The sequence below is a fragment of the Lepidochelys olivacea genome (assembly GCF_965140295.1).
Source record: "Lepidochelys olivacea isolate rLepOli2 genome assembly, chromosome: 1".
Taxonomy (NCBI): domain Eukaryota; kingdom Metazoa; phylum Chordata; order Testudines; family Cheloniidae; genus Lepidochelys; species Lepidochelys olivacea.
Genome location: NC_140411.1, coordinates 193,383 through 219,087, shown reverse-complemented (window position 1 = coordinate 219,087; position 25,705 = coordinate 193,383). Strand labels below are relative to the sequence as shown.

General features: G+C 52.0%; 1 protein-coding gene across 1 annotated transcript in view; it reads right to left on the bottom strand.

Annotated features, from left to right (window-relative positions):
- Nucleotides 1-25,705, bottom strand: part of DCHS1 (dachsous cadherin-related 1) — a 131,606-nt gene that overhangs the window by 26,944 nt on the left and 78,957 nt on the right. Inside the window, exons 10-15 of the mRNA XM_084635833.1 lie at nt 14,149-14,983; nt 13,248-13,487; nt 12,485-12,610; nt 11,884-12,093; nt 10,168-11,031; nt 1,357-1,470 (exon numbers count right to left, since the gene is read on the bottom strand). Coding sequence (XP_084491959.1) covers nt 1,357-1,470; nt 10,168-11,031; nt 11,884-12,093; nt 12,485-12,610; nt 13,248-13,487; nt 14,149-14,983 — 2,389 coding nt within the window. The remainder of the gene's footprint in view (nt 1-1,356; nt 1,471-10,167; nt 11,032-11,883; nt 12,094-12,484; nt 12,611-13,247; nt 13,488-14,148; nt 14,984-25,705) is intronic.

Here is a 25,705-nt window from a genome sequence, read left to right as displayed (position 1 = left end):
CTCTACATAAAAGAATAAATGGACAGAAATCAGACGTCAAGAATTATAACATTCAAAAACCAGTCGGAGAACACTTCAATCTCTCTGGTCACTCAGTTACAGACCTAAAAGTTGCAATATTACAACAAAAAAACTTCAAAAACAGACTCTAACAAGAGACTGCTGAATTGGAATTAATTTGCAAACTGACACTATTAAATTCGGCTTGAATAAAAACTGGGAGCGGATGGGTCATTACACAAAGTAAAACTATTTCCCCATGTTTATTTCCCCCCCCTGCTGTTCCTCACATGTTCTTGTCAACTGCTGGAAATGGCCCACCTTGATTATCATTACAAAAGGTTTTTTTTCTCTCCTGCTGGTAATAGCTCACCTTACCTGATCACTCTCATTACAGTGTGTATGGTAACACCCATTGTTTCATGTTCTCTGTGTACATAAAATCTCCCTACTGTATTTTCCACAGCATGCATCCGATGAAGTGAGCTGTAGCTCACAAAAGCTTATGCTCAAATAAATTTGTTAGTCTCTAAGATGCCACAAGTACTCCTTTTCTGAATCTACCCCGCACTAGCCTGCTACACACTACCCATTCCCTAATGCACTTTGTTCTACTCCCGTTTTACAGCAGGGTTAATCAAAGAGCACAAGAGAACGTTTAGTGCGCAGCAGCAGAGTCCACATGGACACTTAGTGCGCAGCAGGCTAGTGCAGGATAGGTGTACACTCCAGCTTGCCACGATTCACATCAGATATGCTCACCATCACTGCTTTGCATCCTTTATGCCTAGAAGGATGACCGAGTATTGGCTGCATTAAATAACGTTGTGCAAATAAGCTCACCTTACTAGTGATCCAAGTCGCTCTGTAGCACTGACCTGTCCCCACCATTATTTACCACTCCACCAATTTTTGTGTTGCCTGCCTATTCTCTCAGCAGTTACTTTGTATTTTCTTCCAGAAATGGAGGAATGATGAAGATATTGAATAGCACTGGGCTGTGAACAGATACTTGCAGAACCCCACTACAAACATCTCTCTGGATGAGGAGTCCCTGCTTACCATTACTTTTAAGATTTCTCCGCTAGCCTGTTTGAATCTATTTCATATGGGCTACGTTGGGATTGTGTCTGATAAAGAATTAGCACGAATGCTGTGTGGGATGAAGTCAGCTGCTGCACAGAAGGCCTTGTCTCCTGGCCTAGGGGTTTCCAGCTGGAGTGGGCCAGGCAGATGTGCAGGCAAGCAGGCAGGCCTACACAAAGACAGGGCCTTGGGGAGCCCTGCAGATCACTCCATTTACGCTTCTCCATAAGGGTGCAGTACCACTCCTGTGTTCCCTCCTTCTCCCCGTACCTGAGCTGGGCTGGATGCGGAAAGCATTCTTTTCATTGCCACTCACGATGCTGTAGGTGATGTGTCCCGAGGAGCCCCCTGCGTGCATGGCCTGGATGCTCACCACCACGGTGCCTTGGAGGAGAGTGAATACAGCATAAGTGTCACAGTGACACCCCCAGAAAGAGGGGAAGTGATGAAGAGAGTCGGGAGAGAACGTAGGTGTGTGCGTGTATGAACAAAACCACATGGCTCCTGGGGGACGCTGGCAAATCCTTGAGACAACCCCGGGGACTGCCACTGTCATCTGGAGAGAGATTGAGTGGGTTAGAGTGTATGTGTGGGGGTGCCTGGGAGCCAGGACGACTGGGTTCTATCCCTGCCTCTGGGGGCAGGGGAGCAGAGGATAGTGGGTAAGGTGAGAGGCGGAAGCCTGGGTTACGTCCTTGGCTCACTGTGATCAGTCTGTATGTCTGAGCCACCCCTGGAGCCCCAATGACCCCCCCGCCATGCTCCCAACTGATGCCCTCGGCACTGCCTCCTTGGAACCCACTTTAACCCTACTAACCCTGTGACACTACGCCCCATATTCTTCATAGAGATACTGTTATGATATGAATATGGGATAACTAAGATGTGTTTCATGCAAGATGGGTCATGTGAGATATCATTAGAAAGGTTATGATTTACTGAATGTGATTATCCTATTTGTATGCATGTGTCATGTCTGTATCTGAAGTTAGGAATATTGACTATGAATCAATTGCAAAAGTGTTTGCACCTTGGGAACACCCACCAGACAAAATGCAATCAGTCTGGCGGGTTAGTCTATAAACCATTAGGGAGAACAGGTCTTTGAAGATGCTAATCTCCCACCTTCCTGGGATGCTGCTTTGACACTGCAGGATCATGTGATCATGTCACCTGGTACTGGACATCATCTTGGACTGCTGGTATTTTTCCACTAGTAGGGGGTGGGGATCAAACTGGGAAACAAAGGATTCCGGCCACATGTATATCCTATTTAAGGCTGGGGAGTGAGTTAATCAGGGTCTATTCTTCACTGAATCCCCACCCAAGATGATTGCTAAAACACCTGAAACTGAACTGGGGAAGAACGGACCCAGGCTAGAAGGTGTCTGGCCTGTGAAAGGAATATCTGGAATTCTAAGCTGCAAGCAAAAGAAGTTTGTTTGCAAGAACCTCTGCAACCTGCTTAAAACAACATTTAGAGTGAGAAATTACTACTTGTAGCCAGTTTCTTCAGTGTATTAAGCTTAGTTTGTGTGTTTGCTTTATTTGCTCAGTAATCTACTTTGATCTGTTTGCTATCCCTTACTCTGAAACTTGCTATCCCTTATAATCACTTAAAATCTATCCTTTCTAGTTAATAAACTTGTTTTGTTTTCTAAAACCCAGTCTGTACAATTCATAACTGGGGGAGGGAGGGGAGCTGTGCATATCTTCCTCCACATTGAGGGAGGGAGCGAATTTCCAGGAGCAGCGCAAGACAATACAATTTTGGGTTTACACTCCAGAGGGGGTGTGCACTTGACTGCTGGGCAATCCCCGAGCTGAGTCTTCCCATGCAGAGCTGATCGCAGTGTCTGTGTCTTTTTGCAGCTGGGTGTGGTCCTACCTGTGTGTGTGCTAGAGAAGGCTTGAGGGCCTGGCACCAGTGGCGCAGCTAGGGGGGAGCGGGGCAGCGGCCGCTCTGCCACTGAGCACAAAGCGGCGCCTTGTCAATGTCGTGGGGCCTTTTAAATTTTCTCCCGTTGAGGGAACAGGGGGAGCGATCCAAAAAAAAGGCGCCATCCACTGCAGCACTTTTACTCACTTGGCGGCGCTCCGGGTCTTTGGCAGCACCTTGGTGGCGGGACCTTCAGTGCCGCCGAAGACACCCGGAGTGAGTGAGGGTCCGCCCCTGGAGCGGGTGACGCCTTTTTTTTGGATCGCTCCCCCTGTTCCCTCCACCCAGCTACGCGGCTGCCTGGCACTGCAGGACAGGGTGAGGGAATCCAGGCTGGTGGAACAGGCACGTTCAGTGGGACCCCAGCACATCAAGTGGCACCCCAAAGTGGGGGTAACCCGTCACAAACCCCCCTCTGACCCTACTGTTGCCCCAGTTATGTCCCTAGAGCTCCACTGAGCTGCCTGGGACATCTGTGCTCCAACAACCCAAATCTGCCCCTAGCATCCTATTACCCTCCCTGCACAGATTGGAATGGAGGCCTAGAGACTGTGCTGCAGAATGTCGCTGTGGCCTGGTTCATGGGACTTGCCTAAGATCACATGGGAATCCTATAACCAAGCAGGGAACTGAAACCAGGTCTCCCAAGTCCAAGGCTAGTGTGCTAACCTATGTCCCTGTCCCCAGTCCCCCACTGTTCCCAGTTATCCTGGTGTCCTGTGTCCCTTCCCCAAGTACCCCAGTGCCCCATGCCCTGTCCCCAGAATCTCACTCTTTCCAGCTACCCCAGAGCCCTGTGACCCTGCACCCAGTCCTCCTTGTTCCCAATTACCCTATGTCCCCCTCCCAGAAGCCTGTGCCCCACTTCTAGAACTCTGCTGTTTCCTCTTGCCCCATGTGCCCCTAGCACCCTGCAGTTCCTCAATACTGATGCCTGTTAGTGTGCCAGACCACCCTCCCCAGGGGTCTCACTCTTCCTTCAGGGTTAGCCATGCGGCCTCACAACCTCCTTAGACTGGACCTCTGGGGCTGCAGCACTCCTACTTCACACCGTAAGCTCTGTTCAGCAAGTCTCACTGAGACAGACTCCTGGTAGAGACTTGTCCACTCTGCAGAGATTAATGCACCTCACCAAGCGCTTGCACTCACACCCAAACAGCATTGTCACAGCAATTGGATTTATTAGTCAGTGGCACACAGCACAGGAAGCCCTTAGATAAGCCCAGAGAAATGAAGGTTAAAGCACATACTATCCTGGTCAGCCCAGCGCCCAGCCAAGCTGTAGTGAACCCCTTTGTTCAAGTTGTGTGTGTCTCTCCATCTGACCTCCTTCGTCAGACTCCAGGTGAGAGACGCTTAAGTTCAGTTGACACCTGAGGCTCACAGGAAAAGGTTTTGGGTGTAAAAGACTCAGGGTACGACATATATGGTTGCCACCGCCCTGCTGGGAGAATCTCTCCACTAATGGGATAAGGTCAGTGGTGAGCTGGAGCCGGTTTGCTCCGGTTCAGTAGAACCACTTGTTCGCACCGGTTTGTACTGGTTCGCTAGAACCACTTGTTAAATTTAGAAGACCTTTTAGAGCCGGCTGTCCCGTGAGGGACAACCAACTCTAAAAAGGGCTTCTAAATTTAACAACCAGCCAAAAGCGGCGCCTTAGGTGCCAACTCCGTGGGTATTCTGGGGCTGGAGCACCCACGGGGAAAATTTGGTGGGTGCAGAGCACCCACTGGCAGCTCCCCGCCCTGCGCCCAGCCCCAGCTCACCTCTGCTCCGCCTCCACCTCCTCCCCTGAACGCGCCACCCCGCTCTGCTTCTCTGCCCCCCCCCCCGGCTTCCTGCAAATCAGCAGTTCGCACGGGAAGCCTGGGAGGGCTCAGAAGCAGGCGGCGGCTTTGCGCTCAGGCCGAGGGTGGCGGAGGTGAGCTGGGGTGGGGAGTGGTTCCCCTGTGCGCCCCCCCCACCCCGGGGTTACCTGCTGCGGTGTGGGCGGCCCTCCCCGCGCCCCCCCACCCCAGCTCACCTCTGCTCCGCCTCCATTTCCCTATGCCTGAGCGCGAAGCCGCCGCTTGCTTCTCAACTCCCCCCCTCACCGGCTTCCAGTGCAAACAGCTGATTGGCAGGAAGCGGGGGTTGGGGCGGAGAAGCAGAGCGGGGCGGCACGTTCAGGGGAGGAGGTGGAGTGGAGGTGTGGTGAGCTGGGGCAGGGAGCTGCTGGTGGGTGCTCTGCACCCACCAAATATTCCCCATGGGTGCTCCAGCCCCGGAGCACCCATGGAGTCGGCACTTAAAGCGCCACTTTTGATGTGATCAGTGGCGGGAGCGGCCGCTCCCTCTGCTCCCCCCCAGCTATGCTCCCCCGCCCCTAGGAGCCAGAGGGACCTGCCAGATGCTTCCTTGGAGCTGCCCCAGGTAAGCACTGCCGGGACTCCCCACCTTGCAGGCTGGTTGGCAGATGAATTTGTCGACAGAAGGCCCGGGTATGAAAAGAAATCCAAAGGGATTGGCCCAGATCTGGGACCTGGTGGTTACACAGGGGTGCTCCAGAAGTGGGACATGAGCAAATCCAAACCAGGGTGACAGCTGATGTGGTAGCCCTCTCCATGTGAGCTCAGGCCCTGAAATGTAATGTTTGTTGGAAAACAGGGCATAGGTGGGCAAAACTGCCAAGGGTTAATGAAACAGTAGCCAAACGAAGGGTTAACTTGGGGCAAGCCCAGCTGGAAGGAAGGCCAGATCCTCAGGTTGCCAGGGCTGACAGTGTACCTGTGGCTCGGGGGGAGGAGGCCTCCAGGTCAGCCCATCTATAGGGTGTGATGTTCAGGCCTCTGCTGTCAACCCACACGACCCAGTGAATCCAACTCACAGGGTGTGCACCGGGCAGCCATCACCATATCATCCCCAGAGAGGTGGATGGGAGGAGGGCCCAGGGGTACCAGGACACAGGTGCTGAGGTGACTCTGGCATGGCCCGATGTGGCAGAGAGGTGGATGGGAGGAGGGCCCAGGGGTACCAGGACACAGGTGCTGAGGTGACTCTGGCATGGCCCAATGTGGTGGCCCTGGATCAGTTTGTGCCCATTGACTAGCTGGCGATGAGGAGGGGTGTTCAGATACAGTGAGGTGCTGTAGTGAAGATATCCCTGAAATAGGGGTGCCAAGGAAGGGCACAAAGAGGCTGGGGCTCAGGATCATCTACCAGTGAAGGTGCTGATGGCAAATGATCTGGATGATGGCCGGATGGTGCAGAGAGCATCCTGGTTCTTTCCAGAGCCAAAGAGCACTACCCTGACCCAGGGTCCTGGACTACCAAGCATGGGGCTAATCAGCCTCCACTTTGGGGGAATATGCTACCTGGGATGGGGCTGAGCCTGAGACTTTGTCCTGAGGTGGGGAACTAAACTGGGGGGAGAGGTAGATACGCTTGAGGGTAGGGATAGGATACAGAGGGACCTACACAAATTAGAGGATTGGGCCAAAAGAAATCTGATGAGGTTCAACAAGGACAAGTGCAGAGTCCTGCACTTAGGATGGAAGAATCCGATACAGCCCTACAGACTAGGGACCAAATGGCTAAGCAGCAGTTCTGCCAAAAAGGATCTAGGGGTTACAGTGGACGAGAAGCTGGATATGAGTCAACAGTGTGCCATTGTTGCCAAGAAGGCCAATGGCATTTTGGGATGTATAAGTAGGGGCACTGCCAGCAGATCGAGGGATGTGATCGTTCCCCTCTCTTCGACATTGGTGAGGCCTCATCTGGAGTACTGTGTCCAGTTTTGGGCCCCACACTACAAGAGGGATGTGGAAAAATTGGAAAACGTCCAGCGGAGGGCAACAAAAATGATTAGGGGACTGGAATACATGACTTATGAGGAGAGGCTGAGGGAACTGGGATTGTTTAGTCTGCGGAAGAGAAGAATGAAGGGGGATTTGATAGCTGCTTTCATTTACCTGAAAGGGGGTTCCAAAGAGGATGGCTCTAGACTGTTCTCAGTGGTACCAGATGACAGAACAAGGAGTAATGGTCTCAAGTTGCAGTGGGGGAGATTTAGGTTGATTATTAGGAAAAACTTTTTCACTAGGATAGTGGTGAAGCACTGGAACGGGTTACCTAGGGAGGTGGTGGAATCTCCTTCCTTAGAGGTTTTTAAGGTCAGGCTTGAAAAAGACCTGGCTGGGATGATTTAGTTGGGGATTGGTCCTGCTTTGAGCAGGGGGTTGGACTAGATGACCTCCTGAGGTCCCTTCCAACCCTGATAGTCTATGATTCTATTAACATAGAACCATGGGATTAGAAGGGACTACAAGGGTCATCTAGGGTCATCACTGTCTAGGAGGTTAGACTAGAAACCGAGGCACAGCTGTGACTCCAAAGGTTGCTGTGACTCCAGCCCCTAACAGCAAAGAGGGACAGGTCACACTCACTACCCAGGAGTTGAATTTCAGACTGAACTGCAGAAGGATTCCCTCCTTGGAGAAGCTGAGGGCCACAGCTGACCACAGCACTGTAAAATCCCTTAAGGAGTACGGCAGGGACACATTCCAGTGGGAGAAAAGATTCCTGTACCAGGAATCAGTTCCCACTGGGAAAATTGAACCTTGCGGGGATCAGGAGGCAGCTGTTGATTCCCCAGAGGTACCACTGCAAACTATTGTACCTGGTCCACGATATCCTCTCAGGACATCAGGGGACATAGCACACCCAGCAAAGGCTACTGGCCTGGAGTCTTTGACACAGTCAAATAGTACTGCAGGTCCTGTGACCCCTGCCAGAGGATGGGGTTAAGTATAAAGCAGTGCTGAGATCATTGCCCATCATAAGGGAACCTTTTCAGAAGGTGGCGATAGTGGGGACCCTTAGCAAGGCAACCCGGGCAGAGAAGAAATACATTCTGATTGTGGTTGATTGCGCTACCCGCCACCCAGGGGCAGTGGCTCTGTCCTCCATTGAGGCAGACACGCTGCTGACTATCTTCAGCAGAGTGGGGTTCACCCGGGAGGTCTTTACAGACCAGGGGTCCAATGTCATGTCAGCTTGTGGGAGAAACTGGGGGTCCAGCACACCTGGGCCTCTTCTCATCACCCTCAGTCCAACAGGCTGGTGGCGATGTTTAATAGGATCCTGAAGATAGTGTTGAGGACTTTTATGGACCAGCATCAGCAGGACTCGGATAAGTGTTTGCTGTTTGCTTATAGGGAAGTGCCCCAGAAATCTACAGGGATCTCCCTTTTTGAATTGCTGTGTGGGAGGAGAGTGAGGGGACCACTGGACATGATAAGGGATGAGTGGGAGTAGAAGGCCTCCCTCGAAGGGCAACTGGTGGAGGACTATGTGCTGTCCTTTTGGGAAAGGCTCACTGACCACTCCGCTCTGACGTGCTGCATGAAATGAAAGGGTTTAATGCCAAACTTCTAAGCTGGAGTTTGACCCTCCAAGATTATGATATTGAAGTGATTCATGTTAATCGGAGTGAAAATGGTATAGCTGATACCTTGCCATGAAACCGGGAACCTGAACTTCCCCAGTGCAGGCAGAAGGCAAAGCGCAGGGCAGGCTCGAATGGGGAAGGGACGTGCAGTGGCAATTTTTGGTAATATTTTTATGAATTCTATGTGTGCCTCAGTTTATCCTGTATGCTGCATTGTTACCCAGTGGGGTGGAAAAGGAATGCTTCCAGGGCAGGCTAACAGACATAGGTGTGGGCATCAGCTGATGGTCTGGGCCTTGACCCCCATACCAGTGGAAGAGTTAAGACAATGGAAAACCCAGTCACCAAGACATGGACAACTAGAAAACAATGACCCAGAGGGAGATGGATTTCCCCACCTCCCAACAGGGAAGCTGAGTAACATTCCTGGACTCAAGAACAAAGGACAGGAAGGTGTGAGCTGGCGGGGAGAAGAATTGGCTTCTGGAAGGAGTTGCGGCTCTCACCTGGAGTCTAAACGTGAAGTCAGATGGAAAGACACACAAAACTTGAACAATGGGACTCACTCCAGCATGGCTGGGCTCTGGGATGACCAGGATGGCCTGTGCTTTCCCCTTCAGTTCTATGGGCTAACGTCAGGGCTTCTGGTGCTGTGCGCCACTGACTAATGAACCTGACTGTTTTGACAACGCTGTGTGTGTGTCATGGCAATGCTGGGTGAGGTGCACTGATCCCTGCAGAGTGCACATACTCTATCCGGAGTCTGTCTCACTTGGACTCACTGCACAGAGCTCACAGTGTGAAGAGGAGTGCTGAAGTCTCAGAGCTCCAGTGTGAAGCAGTGGTGAGGCCATGTGGCACATCCTGCAGGAAGAGTGAGACCCCTTGGCGGTCTGGCACATTCCTCCTAGAGATGGTTCCAAAGCTAGGGGTGTAGCACTGATCCTGGGAATCCATGGCACCCCATGCAATACCCCTAGTGCCCCACTTTCCTCTGTTTCCCCCAGTCTCCCTGTCCGAGCACCCTGCTGTACCCAGTTACTTCCACTGCCCCACTCCAGATTTTGCTGCTCCCCAGTGTCCCTGGTGCCCCACTGTTCCCCAGTTCCCTTGGCACCCAGTTCCCATCCCCAGCTCCCAGCCGTTCCCTGTTATCCCTGGCACGCAGTTCCCATCCCCAGCTCCCGGCCGTTCCCTGCTACCCTTGGCACCCAGCTCCCATCCCCGGCTCCCGGTTGTTCTCTGTTACCCCTGGCGCCCAGTTCCCATACCCAGAGCCCGGCCCTTCCCTGTTACCCCTGGCACCCAGTTCCCTCCCCGGCTCCCGGCCGTTCCCTGATACCCCTGGCACCCAGCTCCCATCCCTGGCTCCCGGTCGTTCTCTGTTACCCCTGCAACCCAGTTCCCATCCCCAGCTCCCAGCTGTTCCCTGTTACCCTGGCACACAGCTCCCATCCCCAGAGCCCAGCCCTTCCCTGTTACCCCTGGCACCCAGTTCCCTCCCCGGCTCCCGGCTGTTCCCTGCTACCCTTGGCACCCAGCTCCCATCCCCGGCTCCCGGCCGTTCCCTGTTATCCCTGGCACCCAGTTCCCATCCCCAGCTCCCAGCCGTTCCCTGTTATCCCTGGCACCCAGTGCCTATCCCTAGATCCTGGCCGTTTCCTGCCCAGCCCCGCACTGTTCACCCTGTGCCCTGTCTGGCTGGTGGCACTACCTGTGGCGGCATTCTCAGGTATGGCTACGTCTCTGGTGCTGCGGGGGAAGCGCACGCCCTGGTAGCTCTCTTCCTGCAGGTAGATCACCACCACGCCAGTGGAGGAGAGGGCTGGTTGGCCCAAGTCGGTGGCCAGGATGAAAAGGGTGCGCTGGCGCTGGCTGAGAGAGCCTAGGGGCTGCAGCAACTGGATGGCGCCAGTGTAGGAATTGATGGCGAAGCTGGGGTTGTGTGTGGCAAACCGGTACAGAATGGAGGCGTTGGCACCCGCGTCTTTGTCCTCAGCCCGCATAGTGGCCACCACCTGCTTAGGTGGCGTGTGGCGGGAGAGATTGACGGAGAGTGGGCTGTACAGGAAGGCAGGTGCATGGTCGTTGATGTCCCGCACGACGACTGTGACACGCACGACCGCGCTCTTGGGCTCCCAGGGTGCCGAGTCCACGGCTTTGGCCAGGAAGCTGTAAATCGGGCGGCGCTCACGATCCAAGGCCTGGGCACTGGTGATGAGCCCGCTCTGTGGTTCCACCTGGAACATGCCCAGCGACTCATTGCCCAGGTAGTAGGAGACCTGCCCATTGGTGCCCTCATCTGGGTCCAGTGCCACCAGCTGCAGGACCAGTGCCCCAACAGCCAGGTCCTCAGGCACCTCCACAGTGTAGGCTGCCTGCGCAAAGTGCGGTGCATTGTCATTGAGGTCCAGCACCCGCACATTCAGAGACATGGTGGCACTGCGCTGGGGTGTGCCGTGGTCTCGTGCCACCACAGTCAGACGGTAAGAGGCCACCAGCTCTCGGTCCAGGCTGCGCGAGGTGGAGAACACACCAGAAGCAGGGTCCAGGCTGAAATCCTGGGCAGGGTCTCCATCTGGGAGAGAAGAGATGGGAATGAGAGAACCTCCCTGATATGGCCTGGGAGCTGGGGTGGGGGGGGTAATGGGAGCAAGGAACCCTCCCGATATGGCTCAGAGGGGGAGTGGGAGCAAGTGACATTTCCTGATACTGCCCAGTGGGAGGGGGATGGGAATGATGGACCTTCCCTGATATGGCCCCTGTAGTTCTGCAGACAGACCCCTGCAGGCAGGGAGCCATGGTGCAAACAGGATGGGGTCTCTCCCCTCTGAATTGCACAGAAAATGGCCCACAACTGGCACCACCTCAGTGGCAAACACTACCCCAGTGCAGAGTAGAAGTGGCAAACCCAAACAGCATGTACAGTGTAGCCCCATCCCAGCATGCCCCACAACCACTCTTCCTGCCATCGAACAGCACTCAACTAGCCCCCAAGAGCCCCAAGAACGAGGCACCAGAACCAGCCATAGCTTGAGGGCTTTGACCTGGCCCAGATGACTGGTGCTGCAGAGACCTCACCACAGAGCTGTGTGCAAACCTCAGCCCGACCCCCCCGATACAGATTCAGCAGGAACAGATAGGAGAGGACCGGGAAGGCCCCAGGAGGAGCAACTGCAGCCAGTGTTCACAACCCTGGAGGCACACTCTACTGAGGTCCTCGGAGGGGCAGCAGTCAAGAGCCATGCCTTGCCTGGCACAGAACCAAGCCAGTGTGGATTGTACCCCATGCCGCAGGGGCTGCAGCACACATGGCAGATGGGGGATTGCTGCTCATGCCAATGGTCTCAGCGAAGGACCCCCATGTGGGAGCTGGGGTCAGAAGGGGGAGCACCAGCACAGCGTGAGCCATGTGCCCGGTGGCCCTCACCCATCACATGGTATTCCAGACGCCCATTCTCGCCCGCATCCAAGTCTGTGGCCCGCAGAGTGTAGAGCACCACGCGGCTCTGGTTCTCGGGCACCTCCAAGGAGCAGGACTCGCTCTCGAAGCGCGGGGCATGGTCGTTTTCATCTCCCACCAAGATCCGCACTGTCACTTTGGCCAGGTTGGGGGGCAGGCCACCATCCTGGGCATAGACTGTGGGAAGAGAGGGAGGGGGTCCTGGAGACCCTAGGTGCCACCCATAGGACCACACCCACCGCCTGCAAGGAGCAGCTCCACCATGGCCCATCTCCCCCAGCCCGCACCCTGTGCCCAATCTGGGTCCCTCCACTCTCCTGTCCCCTTCCCTTCCTGCCTCACCCACCCAACACTCTTACATCAAAACCTGAACATTCCCCACTCCCTTTCTTTGCCCCACACAATACACCTCCTTCCTCCAGCAAACATGCTGATGTCCATGCCAGCTGGGAGCACAGCTGGACCCCCTCCCATCTCCTCCCCTTAGTCCCTGCTACCCTCACTGCCACTCTCCACTTCCCATACAGCACCTTCCCCACCCAAGCCCAACCCCCAGGTCTGGCCATACCTGTTAGCATGTGCTGCTCCCGCCTCTCCCGGTCCAGGGAGCGCATGGTGGTGACAAGCCCAGTCTGTGGGTGGATGGAGAAGGGACTCCCAGAGAGGCCCCCATATGACACATGCCCATTGGCCCCTGCAAAAGAGAAACCTCTGGTCTGAAGGGGTAAGTGCAGACAGCTCCTGCAATGGTCCCAGGACCAGGCCCTCTTTCCACTTGCCTGTCCCAGGCCTCTGCACCCACTGTGCCTCCTCCCACCCGCCCCAGGCCATGCTCCCTTCCCTTTCCCCACAAGGGAGCAGTGTGGGGGCTGGGTGGGGAAAGACCCCTAGAGGCAGGAGGGAAGGGGCAGAAGTGGAGATGTCAGGAAGGCTGAGGAAAGGAGACAGCTGTGGCCAGGCTAAGGGGACCTGGGCAGGCTGGGGGTCAGTTGGAGGAGAGGGTGGGGAGGGACTGCTGCTTGGTGACAGTCCCTCAGGGCCAGGCCACACTGTGGGGACGACGGCAATTGTGACATGGATCTGTGTGGGTCTAGTGTGACAGGGCTCCAATCTCCGATGCCCCTCAATGCTCAGGGACTGGCTCTCTCATCTCCTGCAGGTAAGGCGCCCAACCCTGGGGCTCCCTGGATACTGCCTTGGCAGATGAGGAGCAGGGGAAGGCCTGTGGTGATCACGTATTCTTCAGCCCCTGGGCCAATGCCTTTGGCGCAGCTTTGACCCAGCCAACCTCCCTCCCCGAGGGCCACCTGTTCCAGCCCCAAGGCTCTCACCCAGGTCGCAGTCTGTGGCCAGCAGCTGCAGCACGGGGCTGCCTGCTGGCAGATTCTCCATGACACTGGCCTCATACTCAGCCTTCTCGAAGGCAGGTGCCTCATCATTAACGTCCAGCACCAGCACTGTCAGCAGCTGCGTGGACGAGCGGCGCGGGAAGCCGTGGTCCATGGCCACCACTGTCAGGTTGTGCTGGGATATCTCCTCCCGGTTCAGAGTCCGCACAATGGAGAGGGCACCTGGGGAGACACCAGGACAGACTGAGCCTGGGACAGAGGAGTCACAGGGAGCTGGGCTGAGCCAGGGTCACTGAGGTCAGGCTCCATGCTTGGTGCCCCGCAGCACTACAAACCCCACACCTTGGGCTGCGGAGCTGCGCCCAGCTCTCCCTGCACACGCTGGCACCTGCCTGCTTCTGTCCCTCATGCTGTGGCCAGGCACCTCCTCCCGCCTGGGCCCAGTGGGAATCTCTTACCCACTCCAGGCTGGGTCAGGAATCTACTGTCACCACTGCCCCCATCCTCCCACTGGGTCCCCATGCCTCCCCGATGCTCCTTATCCATTGTGTCTACCTGTCTTCCCATCCCCCACATCTGTCACCTCTTCCCCTTCGCCCCCTGTGTCCCCTCCCCCACATCCATCACCTCTTCCCCTTCGCCCCCTGTGTCTCCCGTGTCCCCTCCCCCACATCCATCACCTCTTCGCCTTCACCCCCTGTGTCTCCTGTGTCCCCTCCCCCACATCCATCACCCCTTTTCCTTCCCCCCTTGTATTTCCCATATCCCCTCCCACCCCCCACATCAGCCACCTCTTCCCCTTCACTTCTTGTGTCTCCCATGTCCCTTGCCCTCCTCTCCCCCACAGCCCCAGCATCTCCCTGCAGCCCCACAGGCCCCTTACCTGTGCTGGGGTTGAGGTGGAATCGGCCCTCGGCGTTGCCTGCCTGCAGGGTGTAGCTCACCCGTCCATTTTCGCCCAGGTCCCCATCCCACGCCACCACATGCAGCACCATGAAGCCAGTGGGCTGGTCCTCCATGACGCTAACGGTGGCTGGTGAGAGAAAGACGGGCGTGTTGTCGTTCTCGTCTGTCACAAAGACGCGGGCAGTGACGGCAGCGGAGCGGCGCTGGCTGACGTTGAGGGCCTGGTCTGTGGCCTCCACCACCAGCAGAAAGGAGGGGGCAGCCTCGCGGTCCAGCCCCTGCTGGAGGCTCAGCAGCCCAGAGTGGGCATCCAGCTGGAAGTGGGAGCCGGGGGGCTCCTGGTGCAGCAGCCTGTAGCACACCTGGCTGTTGGGGCCAGCACCGTCTCCATCTGGGGCCTGGAAGGTGAAGATGGAGGCACCGATCTGGGTGTTCTCGGGCACCACAATAGTGATGGGGTCCTCGGGGAAGGCAGGCGCCTGGTCATTACAGTCCTGCACATGGATCTGCACCAGCACCAGCCGGCTGGCAGGGTAGCCGCGCTGTGTGTCCTCGGCGCTGACATGCAGCATGTGCTGTGCCCCCAACTCATAGTCCAGCTCCCGTGCCGTGTAGATCTCCCCCGTCACGCTGTCCACCACAAAGGTGCCGTCTCCACCTCCCCCCAGCAGGGTGTAAGTCAGATGCCCCTGTGCAGAGGCCTCAGGCGGCGCCACCGAGCCAATCACTGAGCCAGGTCTGACCCCTTCCACCGGGTGCAGTGTAAGCACAGTGGCATCTGGCTGTGGCAGCACCCGGGAGGATGGCAGTACCTGCAGGTGAAGAGAGAGGGGAAGGGGGAGTGAAAGTCTGAAGTGGGACCTGTGGGGTTGGAAGAGGTGAGGTGAGAGGGGGAAGTATGGGGCAGCAGTGGGGATGTGAGGCAGGAGGGGGAGCTGTGGGGCAGTAGTGGGGGTGTAAGGCGGGAGGAGAGAGCTGTAGTGTAGCAGTGGGGAAGTGGGGTGGCAGGGGGGACCTGTGGGGCAGTAGTGGGGATGTGTTGCCTCACTCCTTTACTGGGTCCCAAAGCCATTGACACCTATAGCCAACTGAACAGAACTGACACTGGGAGCTACAAACAGTTCAAAAGAGCCTTATTGCTTAGGTTTGAGCTAACAATGAAGGCAGAAATAATCAATTATTTTTGTCCAGGTGAAAGATTTTGTGGTCTGTTCAAAAGCGTCTGGCAGGCTGGATTTGGCCAGCAATCTGCCTATTGCCTACCGTGGCCTAAGACCTATAGGAAAAGGTTTTGGCATGTGCAGTAGAACAAAAGGCTGGCACCCTGACAGGTGAGTACTCCCACAGGTGGAGTAACGGAGCTGGTGTCACTACCCTGGAATCTTTGTAAGACCTGATCAGGTTAGAACTTTATATGAAATATGTCCCTCTGATCCTAAAATGTGATTAGTATATTGAGCACCTAAGAAAATCCACATAATGTGGGCTGAGTGGTGGATCAGTCTGTGGGCAGTACGTCCAGATATGGAAGTTAGTTAAACAGAAATTAAAAGGTGCAGTGCCAAAAGTGAAATCCCTGCAAGCTGCATGGAGACTTTTTAAAGACATCATAAGAGAGATTCAACTTAAATGTATGCACCAAATTAAAAAATACAGTAAGAGAACCAAAAAAGTGCCATGGTGGCTAAACAACAAGGTAAAAGAAGCAGATACAGGCAAAAAGGAATCCTTTAAAAAGTGGAAGTTAAATCCTAGCGAGGAAAATAGAAAGGAGCATAAACTCCGGCAAATGAAGTGTAAAAATATAATTAGTTAGTTAGTTAGTACCTGTGACAGGATACCTGGAGTGCAGCGTGGGACTGTGGGACCTCTGTGCCCCCTTAACTCTCCAGCCTGGGCTGTCTCTCACAATGCTTTGCTAGTGACAAGCAGCAAACCCCTCCAGGCGCTGTGATCACTCAGCAACAGCAGGTGGAGCCCCTCAGCCAGCTAGATCGCATGAATGCTCCCAGAGCCGGTCATGAATCACTCAGAGAAAGGCACCAGCCAAATTCCCCCAGCTCCCAGCCTTATACCTCAGGAATATACTGTCTTGTACTGCTCAAGATGAGCAGTACAAATTTATTAATTGGTTCACCACTTCATCAATGGAAAGTGGATATACACTCGCCTTTGTAAAACCTGAGCAAATTTACCAAACACTTCAGGCAAACTCACTGGCAAAGATAAATAGTAAAACAAATGTATTGACTACAAATCATAGAATCATAGAATCATAGAATATCAGGGTTGGAAGGGACCCCAGAAGGTCATCTAGTCCAACCCCCTGCTCAAAGCAGGACCAATTCCCAGTTAAATCATCCCAGCCAGGGCTTTGTCAAGCCTGACCTTAAAAACCTCTAAGGAAGGAGATTCTACCACCTCCCTAGGTAACGCATTCCAGTGTTTCACCACCCTCTTAGTGAAAAAGTTTTTCCTAATATCCAACCTAGACCTCCCCCACTGCAACTTGAGACCATTACTCCTCGTTCTGTCATCTGCTACCATTGAGAACAGTTTAGAGCCATCCTCTTTGGAACCCCCTTTCAGGTAGTTGAAAGCAGCTATCAAATCCCCCCTCATTCTTCTCTTCTGCAGGCTAAACAATCCCAGCTCCCTCAGCCTCTCCTCATAAGTCATGTGTTCCAGACCCCTAATCATTTTTGTTGCCCTTCGCTGGACTCTCCAATTTATCCACATCCTTCTTATAGTGTGGGGCCCAAAACTGGACACAGTACTCCAGATGAGGCCTCACCAATGTCGAATAGAGGGGAACGATCACGTCCCTCGATCTGCTGGCAATGCCCCTACTTATACATCCCAAAATGCCATTGGCCTTCTTGGCAACAAGGGCACACTGCTGACTCATATCCAGCTTCTCGTCCACTGTCACCCCTAGGTCCTTTTCCGCAGAACTGCTGCCTAGCCATTCGGTCCCTAGTCTGTAGCTGTGCATTGGGTTCTTCCGTCCTAAGTGCAGAACCCTGCACTTATCCTTATTGAACCTCATCAGATTTCTTTTGGCCCAATCCTCCAATTTGTCTAGGTCCCTCTGTATCCTATCCCTCCCCTCCAGCGTATCTACCACTCCTCCCAGTTTAGTATCATCCGCAAATTTGCTGAGAGTGCAATCCACACCATCCTCCAGATCATTTATGAAGACATTGAACAAAACCGGCCCCAGGACCGACCCTTGGGGCACTCCACTTGATACCGGCTGCCAACTAGACATGGAGCCATTGATCACTACCCGTTGAGCCCGACAATCTAGCCAGCTTTCTACCCACCTTATAGTGCATTCATCCAGCCCATACTTCCTTAACTTGCTGACAAGAATACTGTGGGAGACCGTGTCAAAAGCTTTGCTAAAGTCAAGAAACAATACATCCACTGCTTTCCCTTCATCCACAGAACCAGTAATCTCATCAAAATGATAGATTTTAAGTGGTTATAAGTGATAGACAAAATGTCAGAGTTAGTTACCAAAAGAAAATAAATTAAAAGCATGCAGTCTAAACTCTCAACCCTATTAGACTGGGCAACATCTAGATTAAGCAGTTTTTCTCACCCTACTGGATATTGCAGTCCTTAATATACAGGTTTGTCCCTTAAATCTGGGCCAGTCTCCTCTGTTGGAATCTTCAATCTTTTGAGTGTCTTTGTTGCTTGCAGCATAGGTGGGGGCAGGAGAAAGGTGAAGTATTGGCCCCCTGTGTTCTGGTTTACACCTTTAGTCCATGTGCTTGGAGAACACAAGTCCAGGCATGTCTGGAGGGCATTGCTGAGTCCCCAGGCAAGGTTGAGCACTTCCCCTTGTATGGCCTTATGCAGGTGAGTCACTGAATTGTAGCTCCCTTGATGGACAATGGCTGTTGATGGTGGTTTGACACCTACCTGGGCGTTGGTTACTTTTTGTTGGCATTGTCTCTGGAGAGCTAGCATTTGGTCACTTCCCAAACCCACAGCATATTTTAGTTACAACCATACAACACAATTCTCATAACTTCATATGCATTAATTATATACATATTTACACAGAACAAAAACAACAAGGAGTCCTTGTGGCACCTTAGAGACTAACAAATTTATTTGGGCATAAGCTTTCGTGGGCTAGAACCCACTTCATCAGATGCATGGAGTGGAAAGTACAGGAGCAGGTATATATACATAGTACATGAAAAGATGGGAGTTGCCTTACCAAGTGGCGGGGGGCAGTCTAATGAGACAACTCAATTAACAGTTGAATACCAAGGGAGGAAAAATCACTTTTGTAGTGGTAATGAGGGTGGCCCATTTCAAACAGTTGATAAGAAGGTGTGAGTAACAGTAGGGGGAAATTAGTAAGGGGAAATTAATTTTTGTAATGACCCATCCACTCCCAGTCTTTATTCAGGCCTAATTTGATGATGTCCAGTTTGCAAATTAATTCCAGGTCTGCAGTTTCACTTTGGAGTCTGTTTTTGAAGTTTTTTTGTTGAAGAATTGTGACTTTTAAGTCTGTTATTGAGTGACCAGGGAGACTGAAGTGTTCTCCTACTGGTTTTTGAATGTTATAATTCCTGATGTCAGATTTGTGTCCATTTATTCTTTTGCGTAGAGCCTGTCTGGTTTGGCCAATGTACATGGCATAGGGGCATTGCTGACACATGATGGCATATATCACATTGGTAGATATGCAGGTGAACGAGCTCCTGATGGCGTGGCTGATGTGATTAGGTCCTATGATGGTGTCCCTTGAATAGATATGCAAACAGAGTTGGCACTGGGGTTTGTTGCAGGGTTAGGTTCCTGGGTTAGTGTTTTTGTTGTGTGGTGTGTAGCTGCTGGTGAGTATTTGCTTCAGGTTGGGGGGCTGTCTGTAAGTGAGGACTGGCCTGTCTCCCAAGGTCTGTGAGAGTGATGGGTCGTCCTTCAGGATAGGTTGTAGATCCTTGATGATGCATTGGAGAGGTTTTAGTTGGGGGCTGAAGGTGATGGCTAGTGGCGTTCTGTTATTTTCTTTGTTGGGCCTGTCTTGTAGTAGGTGACTTCTGGGTACCTTTCTGGCTCTGTCAATCTGTTTCTTCACTTCACCAGGTGGATATTATAGTTTTAAGAATGCTTGATAGAGATTCTGTAGGTGTTTGTCTCTGTCTGAGGGAGTGTCTCTTTGAAAAACCACCAACTGTCTTTGGTTGTTTTTCCCCTTAGACTTGCTTCCCTAGGGGATTTAGTTGTTTAAAAAAAGCCTCATCTGCCCCTTCTTCCCGGTTAGGTGGTCTGTAGTGGACCCCAACCATGACACCATCCTTGTTTTTTTACCCCTTTTATCCTTACCCAGAGCCTCTCAACAAGTCTGTCTCCTATTTCTGTCTCAACCTCAGTCCAAGTGCGTCCATTTTTAATGTATAAGGCAACACCTCCTCCCTTTTTTCCCTGCCTGTTCTTCCTGAGTAAGCTATACCGTTGTCGATCTAATGCCTCTTGGCATGTCTTTTGTTGTACGCCGTATTACCCAGTAAGCATTGTTCTATTATATTTCGTAGAGTGAAGAGCTGGTCTGTGCATCCACACTCTTTCCGAAAACTGGATTGCTCTTTTCTGAGAATGCTCAGTTTGATTTTGAAAGGGAAAGAGATGTGATAAAATGGGATTTTTTTGTAATATTTTTATGATACCTATGTGTGCCTCAGTTTCTCTCTGGACTTTGTGTTACCACTTGGGGTGGGGTGCAGAAGTGTTAACACTGCTCCTGGGACACTGTAGGAGACACAAGTCTGGGTGACACCTTGTGGTCTGGTTGGAATAAAAGGTCATTAATTAACTAGTTGAAACCGACCCAGAATAATAGCAGGTCCAGAGAGACAACAGGACGTCCCAGTGACTGAACCCTGGCAAGCGAAGGACGTGAACTAAATTGGAGAACAAAGAGGAAAAGGGACCTGGGATAAGAGCTACTCTTTGGAGGCACTAAGAAGCTCTCCCCTGGGTGGACAGAAAGGAGAGCATGGATGCATAGGCACTGACTCCACGTGGGTGCTCCGGGGCTGGAGGTGTGGTGGGGGTGGAGCCTCAGGGAGGGGGCAGAGTGGGGGTGAGAAGAGGTGGAGAGAGGGTGGGGCCTTGGGAGATGGGGTGGAGTGGGGGTGGGGCCTTGGGGTGGAGCACCCCCAGGGAAAGCTGAAAGTTGGCACCTGTGCTGGGATGGAATCCATTACAGCTTGGCTGACACATGGCTCTGGCTTGGCCAGGATGGACTATGACTTAACTTTTGCCTCTCTGTGCTATTCCAAGGACGGTCACATTCTGTAGGCCAGGTGACTTATAACTTGTTTCCTTGTTTGCAAAGGCTGTGTTTGCAGAGGCTGTGTCGCTGTAAATACTCACTGAAAGCATTGCATTCTCAAAGGGAGCAGTACCAGCCTCCCACAGGGGCCTGGCTTGGCTGGATTCGCTGCAGGCAGCCACATGTGACCAGATGTGTACTAGAATGTGGATGATGGCCACATGGCAGCAAGCCAGGAAGCTGTGGGGCGGGGGGAGGTGAACTGGAACAAGGATGATGGCCACAGAGCAGGGGCGCAGAGGGTTTGGGAGCTGCAAACTGAAATGCGGGGGGGGGGGGGGGAGTGGCACTATATGTGAAAGAAAATGTAGAATGAAATGAAGTAAAAATCTTAAACGAATCCACGTGTTCCAAAGAATTTCTATGGATAGTAATTCCAGGCTCTAATAAGAATATAACAGTAGGGATCTATTATTGATCACCTGACCAGGACAGTGATAGTGACAATGAAATGCTAAGGGAGATTAGAGAGGCTATCAACATAAAGAACTCAATAATAGTGGGGGATTTCAATTATCCCCATATGGACTGGGTACATGTCACCTCAGGACGAAATACAGAGACAAAATGTCTCGATACTTTAAATGACGGCTTCTTGGAGCAGCTGGTACAGGAACCCACCAGGGGAGAGGCAACTCTTGATCTAGTCCTGAGTGGAGCGCAGGATCTGGTCCAAGAGGGAACTATAACAGGACCACTTGGAAATAGTGACCATAATATAATAACATTTAACATTCCTGTGGTGGGAAGAACACCTCAACAGCCCAGCATTGTGGCATTTAATTTCAGAAAGGGGAACTGTGCAAAAATGAGGAGGTTAGTTAAACAGAAATTAAAAGGTACAGTGACTAGAGTGAAACCCCTGCAAGCTGCATGGACACTTTTCAAAGACACCATAATAGAGTCTCAACTTAAATGTATACCCCAAATTAAAAAACACAGTAAAAACTAAAAAAGAGCCACCGTGGCTTAAGAACCTGTAAAAGAGGCAGTGAGAGATAAAAAGGCATCTTTTAAAAAGTGGAAGTCAATTTCTAGTGAGGTAAATAGAAAGGAGCATAAACACTGCCAAATTAAATGTAAAAATGTAGTAAGAAAAGCCAAAAAGGAGTTTGAAGAACAGCTAGCCAAAAACTCAAAAGATAATAACAAAACGTTTAAGTACATTAGAAGCCCGAAGCCTGCTAAACAACCAGTGGAGCCCCTGGACAATCGAAAAGACGATAAAGTCATCACAGAGAAACTAAATGAATTCTTTGCTTCAGTCTTCACGGGCTGTGGATGTTATGGAGATTCCCAAACCTGAGCCATCTTTTGTAGGCTACAAATCTGAGGAATTGTCACAGATTGAAGTGTCACTAGAGGAGGTTTTGGAATTAATTGAGAAACTTAACAGTAACAAGTCACCAGGACCAGATGGCATTCACCCAAGAGTTCTGAAAGAACTCAAATGTGAAATTGCGGAACTACTAACTATGGTTTGTAACCTGTCCTTTAAATTAGCTACTGTACCCAATGACTGGAAGATAGCTAATGTAATGCCAATATTTAAGAAGGGCTCTAGAGGTGATCCTGGCAATTACAGGCCGTTAAGTCTAACATCAGTACCGGGCAAACTAGTTGAAACCATAGTAAAGAATAAAATTGTCAGACACATAGAAGAACATAAATTGTTGCGCAAAAGTCAACATGGCTTCTGTAAAGGGAGATCATGTCTTACTAATCTATTAGAGTTCTTTGAGGGGGGTCAACAAACACATGGACAAGGGGGATCCAGTGGACATAGTGTACTTAGATTTCCAGAAAGCCTTTGACAAGGTCCCTCACCAAAGGTTCTTATGTAAATTAAGTTGTCATGGGATAAGATGGAAGATCATTTCATGGATTGAGAACTGGATAAAAGACAGGGAACAAAGAGTTGGAATAAATGGTAAATTTTCAGACTGGAGAGGGGTAACTAGTGGTGTTCCCCAAGGGTCAGTCCGAGGACCAATCCTATTCAACTTATTCATAAATGATCTGGAGAAAGGGGTAAACAGTGAGGTGGCAAAGTTTGCAGAAGATACTAAACTGCTCAAGATAGTTAAGTCCAAAGCAGACTGTGAAGAACTTCAAAAAAATCTCACAAAACTAAGTGATTGGGCAACAAAATGGCAAATGAAATTTAATGTGGATAAATGTAAAGTAATGCACATTGGAAAAAATAACCTCAACTATACATACAATATGATGGGGGCTAATTTAGCTACAAATAATCAGGAGAAAGATCTTGGAGTCATCGTGGATAGTTTTCTGAAGACATTTACGCAGAGTGCAGTGGCAGTCAAAAAAGCAAACAGGATGTTAGGAATCATTAAAAAAGGGATAGAGAATAAGACAGAGAATATCTTATTACCCTTATATAAATCCATGGTATGCCCACATCTTGAATACTGCGTACAGATGTGGTCTCCTCAACTCAAAAAAGATATACTGGCATTAGAAAAGGTTCAGAAAAGGGCAACTAAAATGATTAGGGATTTGGAACAGGTCCCATATGAGGAGAGATTAAAGAGGCTAGGACTTTTCAGTTTGGAAAAGAGGAGACTAAGGGGGGATATGATGGAGGTATATAAAATCATGAGTGGTGTGGAGAAAGTGAATAAGGAAAAGTTATGTACTTGTTCCCATAATATAAGAACGAGGGGCCACCAAATGAAATTAATGGGCAGCAGGTTTAAAAAAAATAAAAGGAAGCTCTTCTTCACATAGTGCACAGTCAACCTGTGGAACTCCTTGCCTGAGGAAGTTGTGAAGGCTTGGACTGTAACAGAGTTTAAAAGAGAACTGGATAAATTCATGGAGGTTAAATCCATTAATGGCTATTAGCCAGGATGGGTAAGGAATGGTGTCCCTAAGGAATGGTGTCCCTAGCCCCTGTTTGTCAGAGGGTGGAGATGGACGGCAGGAGAGAGATCACTTGATCATTACCTGTTAGGGTCACTTCCTCTGGGGCACCTGGCATTGGCCACTGTCAGCAGACAGGATACTGGGCTGGATGGACCTTTGGTCTGACCCAGTATGGCCATTCTTATGTTCTTATGTTAATGTGGATGATGGCCATGGGGCAGGGTGGGATAGGGCTGCAAAACAGAATGTGGATGATAGCTATGTGGCAGGGGAGCAGAGGGTTGAGGGACTGTGAACTGGAATGCAGATGATGGCCACATGGCAGTGGAGCAGGGAGCTGGGGTGCTGCACACCAGAACACAGATGATAGCTATGGGGCAAGAGGGTGAGAAGTTGGGGGACTGCAAGATGGACCACAGATGATGACTATAGAGCAGGGAGACTAAAATCCAGAATGGGATGATGGCCTGTGGCAGGGGGGCTATGAACTGAATGCACCCCATAGTTCACATCATACACACCATAGTCATAATCTTTGTAAAAAATATGCCTAGTGAGGTATCATTTGAAAACTAATAACTTGCTGGTCAATAACAGCACAGTGAAATGGGTGTAGCAACATCATATGTAAAGGTATAAACATAAGCTTAAATTATAATTGAGATACGTTTACTAGACAAGTCTGGGGAGGGGGTAAGCCTGTTCCTCAAAGACAAAGGACAAGTCAATGTCTCTAGCTAGGTGTCATCGAAGTTGGCAAGTGGGTGTTCTTTGGCAGTGAAGCGGGGCATGAACAGATTATGATGAAGCGGGACTGTTCTTAATGTTTAATGGAGCAGTCCAAGGGACGGAGGAGTCTGCAGCTCGACCCTGGCAAAGAGGGGGTGACCTCGAGAAGGGCTGGCACACTAGGGGTTCTCCCTGGAAATGGTGGGGAGCTAAGAGCGCACAGGCCTGTGAGTCCACAACAACTTGGGAAGAGCGGAGTGATGGTCTGTCACTCTCTGCTTAAGAAGGACATTGTAACCCTGTGCAGAAAGAGAGGGTTGAGCATTGGGAAGTTCACCAAAGCACAGTTAATCGTGCAGCTGGAGGACGATGACCGCTCTAAGGAACAGATTCCTGACCCAAACAGGATCTGGGAGCAGCTGGAGTGGTAGCCAGGCATCCCCAAGACTCCTATCCCCGACCAGAAGAGGGTCTTCACGATCGGGTTTGCCATCAGGGGATTGGAGACGGACGGGATTGGAGCTGAGTCCGAAAGAGCAAGAGGACTGTGAGAGACAGCGAGAGCCCAAGAAAGAGCTGCAGAAGCAGCAGCAGCAGAAACTGGCGGTGGTAGAGCGGAGAAGCATAGGGGACCTCCCAGGGGTGAGTGGGGATAGATCCCAGGGTGCCAGTTCGCAGGGAACCTCGAGACTAAATTGCTGCCCCTGGTTAAGGAGGGGGGGATGTGGATGCCACCTCACTGCCTTTGAGCAGGCTGGCGATTTGAACCAGGGGGACCCTGCGGAAAAGCCCCGGTGTCTAGCTCCCTTGCTGGGTCCCAAGGCCATAGACTCCGCCAGCCAGATGGGTGGGGAGGTGGACAGGCTCCCACTCCTGACCCCAACCTATATGTCTGGGTGGTGTATCCTGGGGTCAGGCCCCTCAGACCTCCAGTGGGAGCGAAAGGTGATGGTCAATGGGGAGACATTCCTGGGGTGGCGAGATCCTGGGACAGAGGGAACTGTTGTCAGGCCCCCGGTGGTGCAGCCTCAGAGGCTGAGGGGCTGTGTGAGGGTCCCAGGGATGAAGCCCATCACCCTGCCTATGGCCCAGATTCCTGTGCAGACCCAGGAGAGGTGGGGCTGGCTGGTCGTTGGGGTTCTCCAGGATATCGGCTGTGAGACCCTGTTGGGGAGTGACTGTGTCTCTTTGGGACAGGATCCAGGCTCTACTCCTGTAACGGCCAAGGGTTTGAATTTGAATCCAGGGGACCAATCAGCGGAGAGGGAAATGGTCAGTGAAAATGCAGATGACCTGGCTGGCAGCAGGGAGGAGCTGCTAGACTTAGGCTGCCTGCCTGCCTGTAAGCAGACCCCTGGGGCTGGGTGGGACAGAGAGATGCTCCCCGCCCCCTTGCACACTGGAGAGGGGACTCACACTGGCTCTGATGCAGTGAGGAAAGCAGTGAACTTGCTGCCTACCCCCACTGAGACAGCAAGGGCAGCGCTGAGCACAGTGGGAGCGGAGACCCCAGCTGAGTGCGGGGAGACACAGGCAGGACAGGGGATCTGTG